The 20113-nt window shown below is 44.9% G+C and overlaps 2 protein-coding genes across 7 annotated transcripts in view; one reads left to right on the forward strand and one right to left on the reverse strand.

Moving 5' to 3' along the window:
• The window catches only part of Astn2 (astrotactin 2), a 952034-nt gene that overhangs the window by 233437 nt on the left and 698484 nt on the right, over nt 1–20113 (reverse strand). The gene's annotated exons all lie outside the window — the stretch shown is intronic.
• Nucleotides 4034–15609, forward strand: Trim32 (tripartite motif containing 32). Of its 3 annotated transcripts, none has more exons than XM_006979568.4 (2): nt 4034–4110; nt 12526–15609. In XM_006979568.4, exon 2 carries the CDS (start codon nt 12605–12607, stop codon nt 14570–14572), a length of 1968 nt encoding a protein of 655 aa, XP_006979630.1. In that variant the 5' UTR covers nt 4034–4110; nt 12526–12604; the 3' UTR covers nt 14573–15609. The 3 variants fall into 3 exon arrangements, with proteins under 3 accessions (XP_006979630.1, XP_006979631.1, XP_042127228.1); XM_006979569.4 differs by having other exon boundaries at nt 4036–4110; nt 12529–15609; XM_042271294.2 differs by lacking the exon at nt 4034–4110 and adding an exon at nt 12074–12223 and having other exon boundaries at nt 12529–15609.

Here is a 20113-nt window from a genome sequence, read left to right on the forward strand (position 1 = left end):
AAGCCATGGAACACATAGCAACATATAGATTAACAGAAATGGGCTGAGTTTAAGTGTAAGTGATAGTCAGTAGTCAGCCTGAGCTAATGGCTAAGCAGTTTTAATTAATATAAGCCTCTGTGTGTTTACATGGGTCTGAGTGGCTGTGGACTGGGTGGGACATAGATAAACTTCAGCTACAAGGCCCACTTAAAGCTTTTCTCATCCAAACTCCCAAAGTCCACATTCCTACAAACAAAAACATGGTCAGGTCTATCACAGCAATACTCCAGTACCTGGTACTAATTTCTGTCTTTATGGTTTCTATTACTGTGAATAGACACATGACCATGGTGACTCTTATAAAAGAAAATATTCAACTGGGCCTGGCTTATAGATCAAAGGTTTAGTCCATTATCATTATAGCTGGAAACATAGCAGCATGCAGACAGACATGGTCCTGGAGAGATAGTTGAGCATTCTATATTTTGATATGCAGGCAGCAGCAGGAGACTATGTACCACACTGGGTGTAGCTTGAGCATAAGAGATCTCAGAACCTGGCCCCACAGTAACACACTTCCTCCAACAAGGACACACCTACTCCAACAAAGCCATACCTTCTAATAATGCCACACCGTACGGGTCAAGCTTTCTAACACATGAGTCTATGGTGGTCATACCTATTTAAACCACGACAGCTGTTAATTGTAGTTTTGAGAAAACAGAATACTAATTCTTACCCCCTTGTTCTAGAATTGAATTTAATTCAGAAACCATTTGACAGTAGTTCTCCCATATTCTCTACCTACAACACAGTGAGTAGAACCACCCTAGGACCCTTTCCATAAGGCTTCCCTACCTGTCTAGAGGAAGACACCACAGCAAGCCTCTGATGTGACAGAAATCCAGAACAAAGAGAAATCATGTTCTTTGCTGGTGATGTTGCTCAGAATGGCTCAAGATAGAGGAAAGTGATCACCATGTGATCATAGTCAAGTCTGTGGCATATTCCTTGATTTAGCACTGTAATTTCTCATCAGCTCTTTTTAGTATTCTGAACAATGTTTACTTAACAAAATAGAAAAAAATAGAAAGATAGCTCCTTTTATAAAATGGAGGTTGTTTATGGAGGGTGGTTTGGAGCATTTCATGGGCCTGATTGACCTAGTTTTGGACTCTAGCTCTATGCTTCCAGGAGGTAAATTTAACATGCTATATAGTTCTTGTATATACCTACCGTATCATTGAAAGGCTCAGTTATGATGTGTGAGTGTCTATGAAGTGCTCAGAAAATGTCCAACTCTTACTGGTTTTATTCCACTGGGTCCTTTTGCAGCTACAATAGCCCTGGGTCAGACAAGGATGTAATTTTCCTAGAGTCACATGTCTGAGTCTGGCTCATTTATTCTGAAAATCTTAGATGCTAGACACCGTGCTAACAGATGTGGCTGTAAGCAGACAATGTCCTTCAGGGATTTTGCAGCTCACTGGTGAAGGTGACAGATAAATAGGCAAATGGATATCTAAAGTCCAATCTTTGGTCCTCTTAATAGCCATTTATTACCAACCTCTGAATCTGATAGAAAATTCTTGTGACTATGAAGTAAAACTGTTGGAATGTATTATTAAACTTAGCAGACCACTAGTTTCCACTAATTCTAAAAGAATGTTATAACATCTGGAAAACGTAAAAGAGTTTCCCTAGCCTGCTGCAGCTTGTCTATCTGATATCCCCCACAATGCATTTGGTAAGTGTGTTGACTTAGGACTCTTTTAGTCTGTGAATATAAATGTACATAGGCCTCTTGCACAGTGGGGTGTGTTATTTTGGACAACAGGAATCTGTGTTTGCAGAGCATAGTTATTCACATTTGACTCAATTCTTTTGGGAGCAAAAAAAAAAGTAGAGAAATACAGTGTCCCATCATCTTTCCTTTCCTGATATCTGACATGCAGAGACCTGGGACAACAGAGCTAGCTGTATGACAGCTTGTTAAAGCTATTTACAACTTTGTTCCTGTTTTGTTTATTTGAGACAGGGATTGTGGTGTGACCTAGGTTGGCCTGTAGCTTACTATGTATCTGTACTGGTGAATTTTTTTTGTCCACTTGACACAAATCTAGACACATCCAAGATGAGGGAACCTCAACAGAGAAAAGACTTCCCTCAGCTTGGCCTGTGGACAAGTCTGTGAGGCATTTTCTTGACTGATGATTGATATGAGCTGTGGCAGCCCTAGACAGGTGGTCCTGGGAGATATAAGAAAGGTAGCTAACTACAAGCTTGGTGAACAAGCCAGTGAACAGCATTCTTTTTATCCCTGCCTCAGTTCCTGCCTCCAAGTCCCTGGCCTTCTTGAGTTTCTGCCTTGACTTCCTTCCATGATGGACTGGGATCAGGATGTGTAAACCAAATCAACCTTGTCCTCTTTAAGTTGCTTCTGGCCATGGTCATTATCACAGCACTAGATCACAAACTAGAACAGTACGGGCTGCCTTTTAACTATCAGTTTTCCTTGCTCATTCTCCCAAGTGCTAGGATGTCAAGTATGTGGCACTATGCCCAGTTTATTCTAGTTTTTTTTTTTTTTTAAAGCTACTGTTAATAAAGTGTGAATTATTCATAGCCTCACTCAATCATCACAACAACCCTTGACTGCTGTGGGATGTTCTGTATGTCCTGTGGGAGCCCTTCTTGGGTTCTTTGTGGCGTTACCCAGCAGGTCCGCATAGAGGATGATTAGGACCATGGGCCTGAGTGCAGGTGTCTGAGATGGTCTGCACTTGGCTGTGCTGGGGGATGGTCTGTATGTCAAGTTGTTCTGATTGATCAATAAATAAAACCTGATCGGCTGTGGCTAGGCAGGAAGGATAGGCGGGACTAACAGAGAGGAGAAATAAAAGAACAGGAAGGCAGAAGGAGACACTGCCAGCCACTGCCAGGACAAGCAGCATGTGAAGATGCTGGTAAGCCACTAGCCACGTGGCAAGGTATAGATTTGTAGAAATGCGTTACTTTAAGATATAAGAACAGTTAGCAAGAAGCCTGCCACGGCCATACAGTTTGTAAGCAATATAAGTCTCTGTGTTTGCTTGGTTGGGTCTGAGTGGCTGTGGGACTGGTGGGTGACAGAGATTTGTCCTGACTGTGGGCAAAGCAGGAAAACTCTAGCTACACTTGACTTTACTTTGAGATAAAGAAGCAGACAAAAAGATAAAACAAGGATAAGTATTCTTCTGAAGGCTGGATTGAAATCCAGGTTCTGAAAGGTTGCTTTGGCATTTAACCCTCAGGCCTCACTTTCCTTATCTCAGACTTGTTCTGAGGATTGGGCTAAGCCAATAAAGTGCTTAGATGTAGTTGGTCAGAAAGTGCTCAAAGATATTACTGTTTTTGTTTATTGTCTTATCACTGTGCAGGGGACACACAGCTGGGTGAAATTTTAAATTTGAAAACATAATATTTCAGATTTCTTCATATTCCTAACTAGTAAAGTGTGTTCACATTCAGGAGCGGGTAATACCTGTCCTCAAATTATCTTCAGGACCCAGCAGGTCCTGGCTCGTCAGTGGGCCACAAATACCTCTCACCTGACAAGGTTCAATGCAGGGCTTTGCCCCTTTCTACCTCTACTGTCCACCATCACGCTACTTGGCAAAGAAAACCTCCTTCTTAAACGTAGTGTGTTCAGTGACTAGGGTGAGGGATGTGTCAGGGCAGAAATACCTAGCCCCAGGACCAGCTCTTTGAAAGGAGCGTGTTTGTCTTCCCAAGCTGAACAAAGGTACAAAGGGGCGTTTCTGCAAGGCGCCCGAGCTTTCTGTAGGCTGCTACTGGGAGATCAGCATTGACTGGCTGGGTTTAGACTCCGACACAGGGCAGAAAACTGGCTCACGACGCTGCGGTGGCCTAGGTTTCCAGAGCCACCCATCGCTTCAGCTGGGCCGCGAGCGCTGGGCCTGCGGGCCTACAAACCCCAGCATGCCTCGGGAAGGCGGGGCACGGTGACGGACAGGCCGTCCTGCGAATTGGCGGCCGACGTGGGAAGTGCGCGCTGGCGCATGCGCAAAGGGCGGCGGGCGGGTGGGCTGGCAGCGGTGGACTCGCGTCGGAGCCGCGGGCGGTCAGGTAGGGGGAGGGAAGGAGGGTCTGCGAACAGGGCCTGTGGTGGGTCGCGGGGCTCCGAGACTGGATGGCAGGATTTGGGGACTGGATCGGAGTGGCAGGACTGGTGGGGGAGGGACGGGCTCGGGAGCGATTCGGCGGGGCTGAGATGCAGCTGGGGGAGGGGAGCAAAGGGGCTGAGGAGATTTGCAGTTGCAGCATCTCGGGAGGTATGAGGTAATGTGGGGGCCGTGCGGAGAGACGGTGTGAAGCATGTGGGAGATGGGGGGATCTGAAGTCCCTGGAGGGATCTGGGTGCAGAATATCAGAAAGAGAAAGGAATTTGGGAGGCATGGATGAGATAGGTTGGGGGTTGGTGGGCAGAATCTCAGGGGCTTTTTGAGGAGATCGGTGGAATGGGAGCGAAATCTGAGATCAGAACAGTCAGGGTCTTGGAAAATCCTGATTGCTGAAGAGAAAGGGATTTCTGTAGTAGAATCTGGAAGAGATTGAGGGGTGAGTTCCCAGGGGAACCAGTATTCAGTTAGCAAATCGCAGCAAAGGCTTGAAGGCAACACGTGAGGTAGGGCGGGGGTGGGGGTGGGGGGTGTTGCACAGTGCAAGATGGGGAAATGCAGATGAGGGCTCAGATTGAAGGAGGGCAGAAATCTGAGGTACAGGGTTGGAGTTTGGAGCTGGCATACAGGAGTAATAGATGTGGAAATTTGAAAATAGATTGAATAAAGGATATATCAGAGCGATGTGGGACACAAAAGTAATTGGCGAGTTGCAAGGTTGCAACATACAGTCTAGAAGGTTGAATTCTAGATTTGGGATTTAGGGTTGGGAATGGTGGGGAATGAATGTTGTAACTAGATTGTAGTTTGTGAATTGGTTCATTGGCTCCTAAAGGAAGATTTGTTTCTTTGTTTGTTCATTTGTTTTTGGTCCCTGCATAATTGAACCAAGAGGGTGTTCTGGAGACCCAGGGACCTGAAAATAATATATAAATGAACCGTGTATGAATGGATGGAATTTAGGAGAATGCAGGGCTTTGGGAATAAAGTCACGAGTCTTGAGAAATCCTGAAGGAGAGTTTGACATTCTCCGAAGGGCAGTCTTCCTCTTAACTAACTAAAGGCCCTTTTATCCTGTGACAGGCATAACCCTCTCACTAACTCTCTGACCAGCTCAACCTACCCCCTGTAGACCCAGCATTATAGGCCTGGGGGAAGAAGAGAGGGGGTGGGGGCAATGAAGCAGGAAACCCCCTAAGTTCTTCTGCTACCTGTCCCTTTCATTGTACCCCCAAGCTGTGAGAAAGATGTGTAAGCCCTCCAAAGTATTGAGCCAAAAATGATCTTAAACCTGACTTTCTCTTATAGAAGCTCAGTTATAGCTCAGAGGCAGTGCATCTGTGAATGAAGTGTTATTAGGGCTGGGAGAGAAACAAAACAATGTTAGGGGAGCAAGGGAGAGCCCCACATGTGCTAAGCATTTAGCCTGTGTCACACACAGTCGAAAGCCATGGTTCTCAGCCAGGGTTGATTTTGTTCTGCCAGGAAACATTTGACCGGATCTAGATGGAGACACGGTCAGTTGTCACCATTGAGGGGGTTTGGGAGCTAGTGGTTTCTCGATAACAACCCCACCAGTAAAGCATGTCTAGCCCAAAATGCAAATCTTGCCAAAATGGAGGGACATGACTCCAGTGTCAGATATTCTGGGTTCAAATCCTGGCTTTCTCTTCCTGCTTTGTAATCTTTTTAAAGAGTTACTTGACCTCTCAGTGCCCTAGCTCTTCAGGGACCTACATCCTAAGATTGTTGTGAGGGCCCAGTGAATAAAGCAGGGTGCATACCGTCTGATGCCCAGTAAGTGCTCAGGATTTACTGCTGTAGGAAATTCTGTATGTACTTGCTTCTCTATATAGTCGTCTAAATATGCTTTTCTATGTCCAATGTTACACATGAAACTAAGGCTTAGGAGGTCACTGGTCCAAGGCCACGTAACTAAAAATGGCAGAAGTAAACACATGTAGATAGCCACCACAGTATGTTCCCTCCCTCTTGCTTCTTTGCTACAGCCTGCTTTGTCTTCCCTTTTCAGTCATTTCTAATGAAAAGGAGGATTGCCCTGTAATTTAAAGCAGAGTGATTCTTAATCAGGAGAAGCCCTGGGCTTTGTTTTTGGTTTGCTCTTAGACCAGAACCAGTGGAGAGAGAATGGGAAGAGCTTGAGGTTAGGCAGATGAGGTATAAGGAGCTCCAAGCTGAGATAAGGAGGCCACTAGCTTGACAGAATCCCTCAGTGGGGCCTCAGGGTGAGGGCAGTCCTAGACTGGGAGAGTAGCTTCTGCTCTGAATGGCCTCTTTTGTGTGTCTTGTCTCTGGAACAGAAGAGTAGCATTGCCTTTATCAACTCCAAACCTAGCTACAACATTACTGAAGTCAGCATTAAAAAACAAAATTAGACTGGAGTCGAGGGCAGAAGACTTAGCTGGAATATCAGCACGTATTGCTTAGGAAAATACCTGGTAGGGATTGAGTTAGCCTTGGAATCAGCTATTTTACTGCTTGCTTGTTGGTGGTCCAGCATGTGTCAACCTCTGTCTAAAAACACAGCTATATTGAGTGCTGATTAAAGTACATTCTCTCAGTAAAGCTTTCTAGTTGTCTTGTTGACAGTCCAAATGTTATTCCTTATTCTATAGTCAGAAAGTTAAAAAGTTAAGTGTCATATCCTAAACCACAGAGCAGATGGTTAATCTGGCATGTAAACTCAGTTCTGTTTGACTCCTGACTTCCATTTGATACTAGTTTTAGAAATCTTCTGACTGTGAAGGGCCCTGTCCCTGTGTCCAGAAGTCACAGTGGGCAAGGATGCTGAAGTGTCCTATCTTGTGTATGCAGGTGTGTTTCCTTTGAGAGACTCCTTCCACTGTGCCTTTCTGATAGAACAGCACAATTTAAAAATCATTCCTGGATGCATTTCCCAACCTCTTACTTAGCCTGATTTTGCCTGGAGGGAATGGTAGTCTGGTCATCTATGGAAGTAGAACATGTTTTGAGTGAATGCAGTTTTGTGCCAGAGTGTTCACATGTGGACATTCGAGGTGCTGCTCCACTGCATAGCTCCATGGGAGAACCTAGACAGGTTACTTTGTTCTGAGTGTTACTTAGGACATGGAATGACCCGTCCTTCACACGTTTAAGAGAATACATGTGAGTGCAAAAAGTGCCTGCCACTTGTTACTCCTTGCTTGCTAAAAGTTAGGCAGGATCTTAGCTATCTGCAGGCATCATAATCACACGCCCACAATCTAAAGTGCACAGGCTTGTCTCCACCGCCAGAGCTAGGGGAGTAGCAGGTGGTAACCTCACGGGCTGGAAATCTGCTTTGTTAGTGAATGGCCTTTGTGGCATTGAGACAGTTTCACATTTAGTTAGAACTGGGTTAAAGTGCATAAGGAGTAAATGCAGCTTGAATGCTGTCGTGAAAGGAAGTGGTAAGCCTAAAAAACAAAACAGAAAAACCACAAACCACGTGAGTGTATTAACTGTGGAATGTCCTTTGTGTCTAGTTTTTAGATAAAAAATCCACATCTATTTCTAAAAATTATGTCTCTGGCCCCACCCACAAGGCTAGACTAGTAGTAATTGCTCAGTAAAGATCTACTTCATTAATTGCTTAAGGTTCTTCATTTTAGCTCATGGAACTCATAAATTCCCAAGGAACAAAGTGGGCGGTGGGGAATAAAGGTACCTAAAGAATAGCATTGGATAGAGACTCAAGCACTGACTGAAGATTTCGTACCTTGGCTCTGCTCTTAAGTTTCTCTTCTGAGGTCAGGTAGCAATCTCCCAGAAGACTGAGTTTGAGTGATTTAAAGGTATGTCTGATGCCTTATGAAAGGGGCCTGTTTATTTCGTATACAAGCTGGGTAGTGACTACGGCAGGCAGTAGCTACTGCTGTTACTGCTCCTGCTAATAATAATAAACGCTATTCTACACAGTGAATTCTGTGCCTAGCTTGGTGCTGTCCTAAGTGGTTTATGCTCGGTCTCATTTAAACCTTACCCTGTGAGAAGGTATCACCGTGAGAGGCCATTTCATAGATAAGTGAGAAGTTGGGTAACTTGTCTAAATCTCCACTGTTGGTAAGTGGTAGAGCCAGAATGCCCAAGTCCTGCATGTACTTCCTTAATCTGTATAGCACCATTCACTTCCTGCCAGTGCCCCTTTATCCTAGTTCTGACCTGTGATGTGTGAATAATTTCCCTCTCTTGCTCTCAGTTTCCTTATTTGTATTGCTCTGAGATCACTACTCACTCTGCTAAGTGTGGAAAGGGGCTCCAGCAGTTTATATTTTGATCAGAAGTTGTGATTTCTTTTTAGTTTCTAGCCTGGGTGACTACATTCTCAATCGAATCCTTTCCAGGCTGACCAGTCCTTTTATTAATCTTTATATGCCTTTGCACTCCATGAAATGAACAGTTCTTCATTCCCTCCAGAATATAGATGATTATAAACTGAATTATTTGTTAATATAATATAACTGGGTATGATTCTTAATGTTCTTGGTTGCTAACACAATTATGTTAAATAGTTATTGTCATCAGTTATTAAAAAGTCATTGCTTGCCTATCAATTACCAGAAAAGTATCTATATGCATTATCCCTAGTCCTCATGGTGTGTGTGTATATATATATATGTTAAAGAATTTGTCAGGCCAGAATGATTGAATAACTTGCCAGGCATGGAGAAATTAAGTAACTTGCCAGGCCTGGAGAGGTTAGCCATTTGCCCCACATCCTGTAAGTGATGGTGTTAAAATTCTGTCTAGTTCTGTTTGACTTTAAGGTTTATGTTATCTGTTTCCTCTTTGTTCTTTCTACTGCCTGGCTACCTAGTTCATGGACAGGCAAAACTCAGGGGTGTCAAGAGAGGATAAGGCTGTCTTAGATCTGGGAGAACAAAACAGCTTTACAAGATACATTATCTAGAGTCAACAAGATGTGCTGGGATCAGTATGGGATGTACAGTGTAAATCATTATGCTGAGGGGGTAAGGGAAAAAGGTAAATTGAGGTTGCATAAAGTGGAAGGGCAGGACTTGGGGGGTACAAAGTGAACAATGGGAAGTGTGTTCAAGGGGTTGTGGAGGCAGCCAAGATTGTAAATAGTGTATTGACTTTACAGATTTTTATGGCTGGCTGGAGTTGGGCAGCACACCTCAAGGCTGGGCATAATGAGGCAGTTCCTTTCACTTGAATAGTCTTTTCAGGGAAGCTGAAGTCAAATTGAGCTTTCATGTGATTCATTCTTACTAGTGGTCAGACATGCCCTTCTGGGGGCGAGGCTGGGTCTGCCTGGCTTCTGGTCCTGTTGCAGGCTCAGTGAAAGCTGTGTTCTGTGATGGTGGGAATCGAAGTAGTAGTTCTGGAATTTTTGACATTTAAGCTTCTCCAGATCCAGAAGCTTCAGGGCATGGATTTTTGACATCTTTTTGGAGAACCCGGAGAAGCTGTGGACTGGAGAAATAGTTTGTGGTTGGATGTGAGCATAGTCAGTTCACTTCATAAAGCTGATAGCTTACACGGGCAGGAAGCTTTTGAATCGAAAGAGGTAGTATAATATTCCAGAAATCTGGGGAAAGAATTTCCTGGTATTTTTACAAGTTGGCAGACTTGTTTAGCAAGCTGGTCTGCAGTGCCAGCTCCAAGGAGAACAGATGTCCCTGCACAATGTAAGGTAACACGCTTGGGATCCAAACACCAAATGTTGCCCTCAGTCTGTTGTCCCAGATGACAGGAGACAGAAAAAAGCTACTGCTTAGGACTGAGAGGCTTGCATGGATCCCGAGTCAGGGCTTCTGTTGGTGTCTCTGTGGTACTGCCCCAGGCCCACGGCATTTGAGGATTCAGCAGTTACAGTTGGTGCTGTCCACAGGAGACCATTTAAAGTTCATGCTACCCGTAATTTGTTCTTTTGTCGGGGCATAGATTTAGTTGTAATGGGTTGCACAGCAAGATTGTGGGACTGGGTGCCTCAGCTAATAAATTGATTTAACCCGCCCTGTGTTGGCTGAATCTCAGAGCCAGATGATTGTTCGAAAAGTATATGTTTTAAAGGCAGTGTATTTTAAAGGCAGTGTGTTTTAAAGGCAGTACAAGCAAGAGCATTCATTAATAAGTATTGAATGATTTTTTTTAAGCTTAGAAGTAATGTAGGGTTAAAAAATAAGTAAAGGTATCTATTCTAGAAAGTCCTACCATGTTTCAACTCAGACGTTTGAGCCAGTCTTTCTAAACTTCAGTTTTCTCATTGGTAAAGCAGGACATTAAAAATCTTACCCCCACATTACATTGCCACAACAAGGATTAAGTGAGAATAAGCATGGACAACACCGTGTAGCATGTAGTAGGTCCTAGGATACCAGAGCAATTACCAAGATAGAGAGGGACTTCCTAGAGGTAAACTTGACGTTAGGCAAATGTTGCATCTGCTGCAGAATATTTACTTTAATGGGTATTATGTTTCCGTTAACTGCTCCTTCTCATATACCTGGGGAAAGTTGATGATGCGGATGGGGCTTTCCTTACCTAGCTGCTTGTCTGGGAAAGCAAGCTAACCCCATACTGCCTCCTCCTCCTTAATGGCTGACTGCCTGTCACAGGACTGCACATAAGGTTTGCACCTAAGAAAGACTTATTTATCCATGTGCCTTACCTTGCTGGATATATTCATTCTGATTTTAGGTATAAGTCAACAATGGCATAAGGCTGCAGAGTCTACTTCATAAGCATTATGTCTGCAGAAGAGTAGGGGTGACATGGATGGTACTCAAGTCAGAAATGAGCTGTTTTGCTAAGGAACCACTGCTTTTTAAATCATCTGGGCTTGAGTGCTTAGCCATCTTTTGCTTTTTGCTACTTCCCACCATAAACCCATTAGATTTCACATCTTACTGATTATACCTCTGCAGTATTGCTCAACTGTGTCTGTATTTCTACCTGCCCCCTAGTTCAAGTTTACTTACCTCTTTATAGCTTCTAAACTGGTTTTTCTGATCACCATCCCCTCCCCCAGGCCTTTTCAATTTTAAACATATCACTTCCTCGCTGCAAAGCACTTGTCCCAGCATACCCGTCCCAAGGAATTTCCTATTTTCCTTTCACAAGAAAGCCACTTTGTAGCCTGAATATCTCTAATCATCCTGAAGTTACCCCTCTGTGCATTTTCATGGTGCCCCATATATTCATTCTCTTACAGTTTTAACATAAGGCTAACAGAGAACCAAAGTTCACATAGGGCCTTCCTGGTGCAGAGGTAATTATCAGTGGCACTCACAGCAGTGTGTTGTTCCATCTGATCCTCCTGTGAACCCAGGAAAGGATGTGCTGCTTCCATTCTACAGATGCAGAAAGTGAAATAGAGAGAGATCAAGTGGTCTCTGTTCTCATCCCAGTATTCAGAAGTTAGTGTTTGCCATCTGCTTTGTCTGGTTGGTTAAGGCTATGCCCTCTGCCTGCTACTTTGTTCTCCCATCTCATTTCTCTGTCCTTCCGGGCCCAGATATGTGCTACAGCCTCTCTAAAACTCAGTTTTCCTTTAAGTAAGAATCAGTCTCCTGCAGTATCTGTCAGATTGAGTCTACCATGGTTCCTAACTTACATATCTTGTCTCTCTAATGTAGGGCAGGATGTGTATGCTGAAACTCAGTGTCTTGTATAGTCTATGATGCCTAGGCTGCTGTGGGTGGCTAGGTGGGGAGAGAAACAAATGGAAAAGATGTGGCATCTTTATCTGATGTTTTGCAGATCAATTGTTAGGGTTAGTCATTAAAATTTTCTATTTCTCTGACTGATTCATTGGCCCCCAAACATCAGACCCCATACACTCTATGACAGAATAAAAAGGCTTTCACACCAAACTCACACAGTATCCTTTGCTTAAAATACCTTTCCGTCTCCTTGCCTCGTAGCTTTCGAGACTTACTCTTACAAGTAGCAGCACTTGTGGGCGACCTTCCTCAGTTGACAGCTTCCATCACTGCCCACCGTACCCCCCGGAAATGGTGTGGACCTTCATGTGACTTTCTCTCCTGGGCAGGGTTGTTCTCTGCTTTTCTGCTGTATGTCATATTATTTAACCCTTTCAATAACCATATAAGATAGATGCTGTCGTTTCTGTTTTGTAGATAGGGAAACTGACCTTTCGGGGGTTTTGGCTCCTCCCTGAATTCACCCATACATAAGGTTTTATTTTTTTTTCCCTGTGTGTCACCATTGCCTGAGACATAATGACCGCAATAAAACATTTGTTAAATAAGTAAATGATGAAGTGGATGATTATGGCTCTATGCTAGTTGTTTCTGGATAGGATTAACTTATATGGGCAGTGGACAAATGAGTAATGGTTTCTTTTTCTCTTTAGCAGGAGTTTGACACTGGGGCATGAATATTAAGCTGTTGCGCTCCAGGCTGTGTTAGCAGGAACCTGTGCAGGAAGAGCAATGGCTGCCGCTGCTGCAGCTTCTCACCTGAACCTGGATGCCCTCCGGGAAGTGCTGGAATGCCCCATCTGCATGGAGTCCTTCACTGAAGAGCAGCTGCGGCCCAAGCTGCTGCACTGTGGCCACACTATCTGCCGCCAGTGTCTGGAGAAGCTCCTGGCCAGTAGCATCAATGGTGTCCGCTGTCCCTTTTGCAGCAAGATTACTCGCATCACCAGCCTGACCCAGCTGACAGACAACCTGACCGTGCTGAAGATCATCGACACAGCTGGGCTCAGTGAGGCCGTCGGGCTGCTCATGTGCCGGGCTTGTGGCCGGCGGCTGCCTCGACAGTTCTGCAGAAGCTGTGGGTTGGTGTTGTGTGAACCCTGCCGGGAGGCAGATCACCAACCTCCCGGCCACTGTACACTCCCTGTCAAGGAGGCAGCTGAGGAACGGCGGAGGGACTTCGGGGAGAAGTTGACGCGCCTAAGGGAACTTATGGGAGAGCTGCAGAGGCGGAAGGTGGCCTTGGAGGGTGTCTCCAGGGACCTGCAGGCAAGATATAAGGCTGTTCTTCAAGAGTATGGCCACGAAGAGCGCCGGGTCCAGGAAGAGCTAGCCCGCTCCCGGAAGTTCTTCACAGGTTCTTTGGCTGAGGTTGAGAAGTCCAACAGCCAAGTGGTAGAGGAACAGAGCTACCTACTCAACATCGCAGAGGTGCAGGCCGTGTCTCGCTGTGACTACTTTCTCGCCAAGATCAAGCAGGCTGATGTAGCACTACTGGAGGAGACAGCAGATGAGGAGGAGCCAGAGCTCACTGCCAGCCTACCCCGGGAGCTTACCCTGCAAGACGTGGAGCTCCTTAAAGTAGGCCACGTTGGTCCTCTTCAAATCGGGCAGGCTGTGAAGAAGCCCCGGACAGTGAACATGGATGATTCCTGGGCAGTGGAGGAGGCATCAGCGTCTGCTGCCTCAGCCTCCGTTACCTTTAGAGAAATGGACATGAGCCCTGAGGAAGTGGTTCCCAGCCCCAGGGCTTCACCCGCGAAACAGCGGAGTTCCGAGGCAACCTCCAGTATCCAGCAGTGTCTCTTTCTCAAGAAGATGGGGGCAAAAGGCAGCACGCCAGGTATGTTCAATCTGCCAGTCAGTCTCTACGTGACCAGTCAGAGTGAGGTGCTGGTTGCTGACCGCGGCAACTATCGTATCCAAGTGTTCAACCGCAAAGGCTTTTTGAAGGAGATCCGCCGCAGCCCCAGTGGCATTGACAGCTTCGTGCTCAGCTTCCTTGGAGCTGATTTGCCCAATCTCACCCCTCTTTCAGTAGCCATGAACTGCCACGGGCTGATTGGTGTGACTGACAGCTATGACAACTCCCTTAAAGTCTATACCTTGGATGGCCACTGTGTGGCCTGTCACAGGAGCCAGCTGAGCAAACCATGGGGCATCACAGCCTTACCATCTGGCCAGTTTGTGGTTACTGACGTGGAAGGTGGGAAGCTTTGGTGTTTCACTGTGGACCGAGGAGCAGGAGTAGTCAAATACAGCTGCCTCTGCAGTGCTGTGAGGCCCAAATTTGTCACTTGTGATGCTGAAGGCACAGTCTATTTCACCCAAGGCTTGGGTCTCAATGTGGAAAACCGACAGAATGAACACCACCTGGAGGGTGGCTTCTCCATCGGCTCCGTGGGCCCCGACGGGCAGCTGGGCAGGCAGATCAGCCACTTCTTCTCCGAAAATGAGGATTTCCGCTGCATCGCTGGCATGTGTGTGGATGCTCGGGGTGACCTCATTGTGGCTGATAGCAGCCGCAAGGAAATTCTCCATTTTCCCAAGGGTGGGGGCTACAGCGTCCTTATTCGAGAGGGTCTTACCTGTCCAGTGGGCATCGCCCTCACACCTAAGGGGCAACTGTTGGTCTTGGACTGTTGGGATCACTGCGTCAAGATCTACAGCTACCATCTGAGAAGATACTCCACCCCTTAAAGATGAGAAATACCAATTTCTTCTTTCCCCCAAACCAGTTTCCTTCCCTTTCCGTCCCTGGTTGTTGGTGGTACTGTAGAGTAGATGTGGCCTATGTCCTGAATCTAGCCAGATTGCTCTAGAATCGTAGAAGCTCTAGTTTTCAGTGCTTTTTAATCTGTTATTCCCCTCTCCCCACTCCTCCTTTCCCTCTCTCCTAAATTTAGACCTTTAGCAGGTACCTTATCCCAAATAGGATAGATGATGCTGTTAGCAGAAGTTGCTTAGAAGTTAGACCCTTCCAAGGCTGTAGTAGACAGAGCCCACTTTAGGCCTTTGCCCTTGTGTTTGAACTTTGTATTGGTATTGAATCATCATTGATCTTTCTCCTTTGGACTCTGATCTCCCTAATCTACCGTTTCCTTCCTATTATAATGTGTTTCATTTGTGATACTTCAACTCTGGCTGCATTCTGTGTGCATGCTCCAGTGGGATCTGCTCCACCCTTCAGTGATATTGTATCTCTGTAGCATGGTGTCTCTTTTGGTCACCTTTACCAGTGTGAGACTGAATCATTAAGTGCCACCAAAGGCGACACACACGGCCCCTTTGAGAAGCAGGACCTCTTGGCTGGGGGATTCCTGCCACCATGGATTGTCTTTTTATTGCAGATGTGCCAGAAGATGGTTTGACTCTAGTTAGATGGTGTTGAAAACGTCAGTCTAGAAATCGCTTGCCTTCTAAAGGAGTTCATAGGTTAGAACTATGCCATAGCCAAGGCAGATGGGAACATACAACATAGCCAGCAAATTTGGGATTTTTTTCTACGTCTCAAAACATTTCATACTCTTTCCACTGACCTGTGCTAAGAGTTACCGGAAGAATTGTATAACGTGGGCTTCGACCACCAAAGTGGGAAGGTTGATGCATCCATTTTCGTTATTAATGAACAGACTATTGGGTAACTCTGTATTTTCTTCAAGTGAGTGCATACTGTTTGACTGTTTGAGATTTATCTCTGTGCTAGCAAACATTAAACTAATCGATAGCTGTCTTCATCACTAATGTTCATTTCTTAATTACATATGGGGCTGGGGAAGCAGAGGGTTGTGTTGTGCCGTTGTGTTCTTTGACAGCATAGCATTTTACTTAGTTCAAAATGCAGCCCAAAATACCGTCATGTAACGATAAACAGACCCCCGCTCCCACATGGATTTGAACAGAATCAGCCTAGCATCTCCATGTTCAAAACTAAGCCTCCCCCATATGCCTGTTGTAAAAATTGTAGTATGTAAAGGAAGATAGCTAGGCCTGTGTGTTTCAGACTAGAAGTGAGAATGTGTGATGAGATTTCACAGGCTTCCACATCTGCTAAGCAACATGCCTCGATCTTAGTTCAGGAGGGATTACAAGCCAAAGAGCCACACTTCTGCTTTCCTAGAAACAAGCTTGCTAAACTGAGTGACTCCAAATTGTTTATTGGTGGCACTGTCAGAGAGTGAGTAAAGAAATAGTGGGAACTAGCTTTTCTTGCTTTCAATTAGAGAAAGCTCCATGTCTTTTTTTTTTTTTTTTTTAATTGTTTCGAGACAGAGTTTCTCTGTGTAGTTTGATGCCTGTCCTGGATCTTGCTCTGTAGACCAGGCTGGCCTCAAACTCACAGAGATCTGCCTGCCTCTGCTTCCCTAGCACTGGGATTAAAGGCGTGTGCCACCACCACCCGGCTGAGAAAGCTCCATATCTTGATGATGAAATTGTATCTGATATTCCATAATAATAGAACTGAGAAGAAGTCGATCCAATTTAAAAAAAAAAGTGCATCACAACGGCTCTTAGTGCCGTTCTGTCTGGTGGCTCCCAGAAGCAGACTCTCTTAGCTGTAGGTGGGGCATTTGTGTAGGCAGTAACCGTGACTGAAGCCTTTGTGACATGATGTACAGTGGGAGAATGAATGCAGGGCTCTAGGTCAGCTTGAGATAAGCAGGGCCAGGAACCCTCTAACTGCCTTTCCATTCGGCATTTTCATTTCTCCCATCTCTGCAGCACAGTCGTGCCTTGGCTTTCAAACAGTAGGTAGGTGTCTGATGGTGTGATCTGGCTGGTTTTCCCTTCTGATATTTCAGGCCGTGCTGAATACAGTGATTTTGCAGCTCCCTACCATGCTGATTAAATAAACAGAATGCGGCTCCAAGAAACATTTAATCATAGCATCGGTTTTTGTCCTTCACGGTGGCAGCCCTCTAACCAAATGACGTCTGACATACAAGTCTGTCCTGTGAAATCAACTAAGAACAATGGCTCTAGCTGTAGGTGGGGGGCTCTCCTCACTACAACTCCTATGCCACCACCGCAAGCCTATAGAATACTTTCTGAAAGTCATCAAGCTCCAGCATGGTAATCTTCTAGTTCCTTTGTATCAGTCATGGAGACTGGATAGTTTGCTTAATGAAGAAAACAAACAAAAACAAAAAAAAATAGTGCCTCTGTGTCTGGGAAAGGTAAGAAAATATGGATGTGAAAACACCTGGCCCGGTTCCCAGAGTGTTTTCCCAGTCCCAGAGTACTCATAAATACTGACCATTTCTTTAGTTGCAGAAGTGTCTGGTGTTGTAACTGGTTTTTTTTTTTTTGTTTGTTTTTGCCAACCTTCATGCTTTCTAGGCTTATATTTGACAGCTGGAATTTCCCTCAGATGTTTCCTCCCCCAGGCACAAGTGTCCTTATAAGTCTGTCTGCTCCTTCCTAGGTGCTAGTTAATGTTAAAATCCCCATGCCACTCTTTGTGTGTCAGAGCTTTACTGAGGTCTGTACAGGGCACTGTGCCTCATTTAAAATATGTTCTCACTTCATTATGTAGTTTTCTACCTGGTTTTAAGACCTTGTAGTGCAGTTCCCCTACACTGGATAAAGAGATGGCCAGGCAAGCCCTTTGAAAGATGTATAAGAAAAGCAATTGGTCTGACTCTTGCTCCCATGTCATTCTTGGAGAATTTAAAATACAGAGAGATTCATTCTGTCTGCTTTTGTTAAGTGCTAGAGGTTAGGTACTCTGCCAAGTGTTTAAAAAAAATGAGACTATTAATTAGTTAACTTTTTTGTAATTATCCCAGCATCTTGCTTGTCCATAGTTTTTAAAGTCCCTGTTCTGCCACTGTGTCTTTTCTTTGCATACACTGAATGACAGCAAGAGTGCAGTTCACTCTTTGAGAATACAGAGGACCACTCCACTGTTAATCACGGTGAACTTAGCTTGAATTGTGTAGTGTTTCTGCGGCAAGGCAAGTAATGCTGAAGTGGTCATGTGGTTTGTGTAGTCCTAATTGATGGCCTCTTTAAGAGAAGCACTCCCCAGCCCCATAGGAGAGCTTGGGAGACAGGTCTGATGTGACACTCAGGTCTTCCTCTGCATCCGAGCAGGAAGTTGGTTTACAAATGATGATGTACAGCCCCTCAAGGGATTGCACAAGAAATCACAGTCATGAAACAAAGGATGCTTGGGTGAATTTAGCAAACAGGATGGTGGTGAGATAAAAAGCGGCAGACTGCAGACTGTGGCTTTATCTTGTCAAGATTAATGCTGATGGGACCCCATCTGAATGCAAGCTTGTTGAGGCTGTCCTGGGACTGGCAATGTTTCCAAGTGGGAAGATCACTGGAGTTAGTCAGGCTTGTGTCTGACTTAAGGCTCTTGTCTCATATGTAAGTATCTGGAGTGCTGTAGGTGACCTCACAACCTCAGTTTCCATACCCAGGGTATTGGGAGAAACCAGTAAAACCACTTTTAGCTATGATCCTAAGTTTTCTCTAACATAAATTGGGGTTTGTTTCTCCTCCAATGTCTTTGCATATTATTTGCTATAATTTTGTTGTGTGTTCATGGAAAGCAGAAGGCACAAAAGAACCAGCACTTTGGGATGTGCCTCAGCTCAGTCCAGTTGTTTCTCTTCTCCAGCAGTTATAACTTTGTCTCAGTTATTAGCCAGTTGTAACCCTGCTAAACTATAGTTTCCTTATCTAGTAAAAGGAAGTGACAGTTTACATCTCAAAGGGTGAAGGTTATGAGAATTAAAAGATAATAATGCCATGGTATATGTAAAACTGCCCAATTAAGGAAATGACTGTTATTGTAGAGGGCAAAGACTTGCTCTTTGTGGGAAGCTGGTCCACGTTTTTTTATGTAAATGCTGGAAATTCCAGGCCTGTATTGGTGAAGCAGCAGTTTGTTCAACATGGCTTGGCTTCTTAATTAAAAGGATGATTGGGCCAAGAGTGGGACCACTGGAGTGGTACAGGCAGAGCTCCCCCACTAGGAAAGCTGCAGAGATCCTAGTCTAATTTCAGTAAAGCCAGTAAGGCGACATCTTGACTCTGAGAAGCAGATGGATTCAGGGAGTCGGGATTTAAAATGAGGGCATGGAGGAAAACTTGTAACTTGGAATCATGCATGTTTCCTATTCAGCCAGCATTAAATGAGTTTTCCTTCAATCCAGTATTCATTGAATCATATGAAGTAAGAGCCACAAATCACATTCCGAGGAAGAGGTGTTAAGACATACGGTTATACCCTGGACTTCAGAAGCGGGGGGTGGGGGTGGGGGTGGGGTGGGAGTGATGGGGGGTGGTGCTGCTCTTGGTCCTGCTTCCCTGCTTACTAGCTCTATGACCAGCCACAGGGCCTTGCAGTCAGTTCCTCCTCTGCACTCTATGCTCCTGGTTCCCACTCTCCTGCACAGTGATGAAGAAATGGTAGGTGTAAAGTAGCCGACTACAGGGCACTCTGAAACCACAAGTGAACTAGATAATGAACCTGAAAGCTGTCACGTGAGGATAGGGATTGGTGAGGAAACTCTTGGCCCCAACACCAAAGGAAAATTATTTAGTAACTCACAGAAATCCTGACTGAAAGACATTAACAGTTGGTACTGTCGAATGCATGGGCCTTTGTTTTCTATACAATTGAAATCAGAAGTTTCCTCTAGTGATTTACTGTTTACTTGGTTATAACAGCATTGCATATTTTCAGAAATAATAGGGCCTGAGATCCCATTCATTCATTCAACTGCTCATTAAACACATGAGACATCTACTGTATTATCAGCAATAGTTGGATGAGTAATGAGAGCAAAGACAGATCAATCATGACCCACACAGTCAGATAGCTTGTAGTCTGGCTGCCAAAATAAAATAATGTAAACCAAACAAATACACCGAAGGATAAGATAAATGGCATAAGACAAAGTATGCCAAGTGTTGCAGAAGAAAAAAAAAAAAAAAAAAAAGCTGGCTGAGGGACTGGTTGCTGAAGCACCTTCAAAGTAAGAGAAACTTTACAAAGAATAGTGTTAAAGGGAAGGATAGGAATGTGCCAGCAAGTTAAAAGCAGAGTGAGGGCCCCAAAGATCAGTCCACTTGCCTTGGAAGTATTAAGGGTTCTTTATTAATGAGCCTCCCCATTCCTGTCACTGACTTTGAGGCTCAGCGAGGCTTCCCTTGTGATCAGAATCTAGGAGTCTCGGTGATAGAAGGCAAAGACAGCGTTAGTTGCAATCACTGGTTTGGTAT

The sequence above is a fragment of the Peromyscus maniculatus genome, chromosome 2, assembly GCF_049852395.1.
Source record: "Peromyscus maniculatus bairdii isolate BWxNUB_F1_BW_parent chromosome 2, HU_Pman_BW_mat_3.1, whole genome shotgun sequence".
NCBI lineage: Eukaryota > Metazoa > Chordata > Mammalia > Rodentia > Cricetidae > Peromyscus > Peromyscus maniculatus.